At 52.8% G+C, this 1,978-nt stretch overlaps 1 protein-coding gene across 1 annotated transcript in view; it reads left to right on the forward strand.

The window, feature by feature from the left end:
- The first annotated feature begins 577 nt into the window (after positions 1–577).
- Positions 578–1,978, forward strand: part of DTD1 (D-tyrosyl-tRNA deacylase 1) — a 210,213-nt gene continuing 208,812 nt past the window's right edge. The window contains exon 1 of the mRNA XM_003798460.3: positions 578–799. Coding sequence (XP_003798508.1) covers positions 757–799 — 43 coding nt within the window. The 5' untranslated portion in view covers positions 578–756. The remainder of the gene's footprint in view (positions 800–1,978) is intronic.

The raw sequence follows: 1,978 nt of genomic DNA on the forward strand, positions 1-1,978 counted from the left end.
GGGGTAATAGTTGTACAGCCCTTTGCAGCCTTCTAAGCACTTTTACGTAGTCTGTTTCATTTAAATCTAAGAATCCTACGAGGGGTCTAAGTATTAGTATACGTACTGAAGGAGTAATTAGAATTCTGGAATCATACACCTATTTATTATCATGACATGGTGAAGTCAAATTAATTATTAGTTAAAAATGGCTATTTTAGGTAGTAGATCTTTTTGTACCTGGTATCTGAGAAGCCACTGGGGCAGGAAGACAAGGGAAGAAGAATTTGGGAGGCTCTGGGGGTTCAGGAATGGAAAAGAGGAAGAAAGAAAACATTAGGATTCAGAACAAAGCTGGGCTTTAGTAATGACTAGCTCCCGGGTCCAGAGATGTGGGAATAAAATACCAGCGCGGAGACTGTAGTGGACGCAGAGTGGAGAATGGGCAGGTGTGGAGGTGGGCCCGGCAGTGCTGGATCAAACGGCTGGGGCGGGGCCGAGGATAAGGAGTGGGGCCAATCAATGACGGGCGGGGTTACGGTTGGGCGGCAGATGGGCGAGGCAGGCAAGGCAGATCCAATCCTTGGGTGGGCGGGCTTATAGCGAGGCCTGGAGTGGGCGTGGCCAACGTGGAGTGGGCTGTAGCGGACCCTGTCGGACCCACCGTCTGTGCGCGCTTCCGGGTGTCACCCCCAGAGGGCGCCGTCCGCGGAGCCGTCCGCACAGTTTCGAGGCCGTACCGAGCGCAGCGCCGCCCCACTCCCCCCAGCCGCCGCCATGAAGGCCGTGGTGCAGCGCGTCACCCGGGCCAGCGTCACAGGTCAGTCAGGCGGGGCCGGGCCCGGGAGGAGCCGCCCCTGAGCCCCGCGACCGGCCGTCCTGCGTGGGGGGTCCCCCTGCGCCATCCTCCGGATCGCCGCGGCCCCTCCACGAACTCGGTCCCCGTAGCCCTGAGCCCCCGGGGCGACGCCGCGGCCGGAGAGCGCCTTGCACGTGGCCGGCGCGTCCCTGGCTTCAGGATCTCGCTAGGGATTCAGGATAAGCCCGTCATATTATTGTCACCGTCTTTTGTCCTGTGTACAGGTGGGAGAAGCTCTGAGCATCCCCGTGGCCCGTTCTTCTGTGGAATGTTGCACCAACAACACAGTAGGGAGCGTTTCCGGAGCAGGCACTCGTCCCTTTCCACAGCTCTATTTTAAATATTCTATTTTTGTCCATTTTTACGTATCTCAATTGTTTTTGGAGCTTGAAGATCAATAGAACGCACAGGTGTGAAGAGTCATTTGGCTGGACTCTGACTGTGGACCGCGCGACCAGCAGCCGGCTGGAGGCAGAGCATCCCCTTTCCTCCCCAGGCCGCCCCTCTTCCTCACTCACTGAACCCTGCGGTGATGGGGTCGAACATACCGAATTCAATGTGAAATATTTCTCTTTTTAACTAATTTCTTGTGGACCAAACCATTAATCCATTAGTTTTTATGTGAGCACTCTATTCTAGGGTGAACGTCAGAGGTTTGGATGATGTTGTTTTTAAAAAACACGGTAGGAATTTAAAAATATGTAAATGACAAGTTTTTTTGTTTTTTGTTTTTGTTTTTTTGAGACAGAGTCTCACGTTGTCGCCCTGAGTGCCATGGTGTCACAGCTCAGAGCAACCTCAAACTCTTGGGCTTAAGCGATTCTCTTGCCTCAGCCTCCCAAGTAGCTGGGACTACAGGTGCCCACCACAATGCCCGGCTGTTTTTATGTTGCATTTGTCACTGTTTTTTAGCCCAGCCTCAGTGTATGTGGCCGGCGCCCTACCCACTGAGCTATGGGCGCCGCCTTGTTGTTAGTCTTTTATGCTTTTATTGGCAGAATTATATTGTTTCAGTTTAAATAATTTCAGATATCTTGTCCTGTTGGGTCCGAGAAAGCCTCCCAAATCAACCCCAACCGACAAACTCGAGACTCACTCCGATGTAAAGGGCATAAGATGAGATTTATTACAGACCCGGGA

Source organism: Otolemur garnettii, unplaced genomic scaffold (assembly GCF_000181295.1).
Source record: "Otolemur garnettii isolate 467f Iridium unplaced genomic scaffold, OtoGar3 scaffold00136, whole genome shotgun sequence".
Taxonomy (NCBI): Eukaryota; Metazoa; Chordata; class Mammalia; order Primates; family Galagidae; genus Otolemur; species Otolemur garnettii.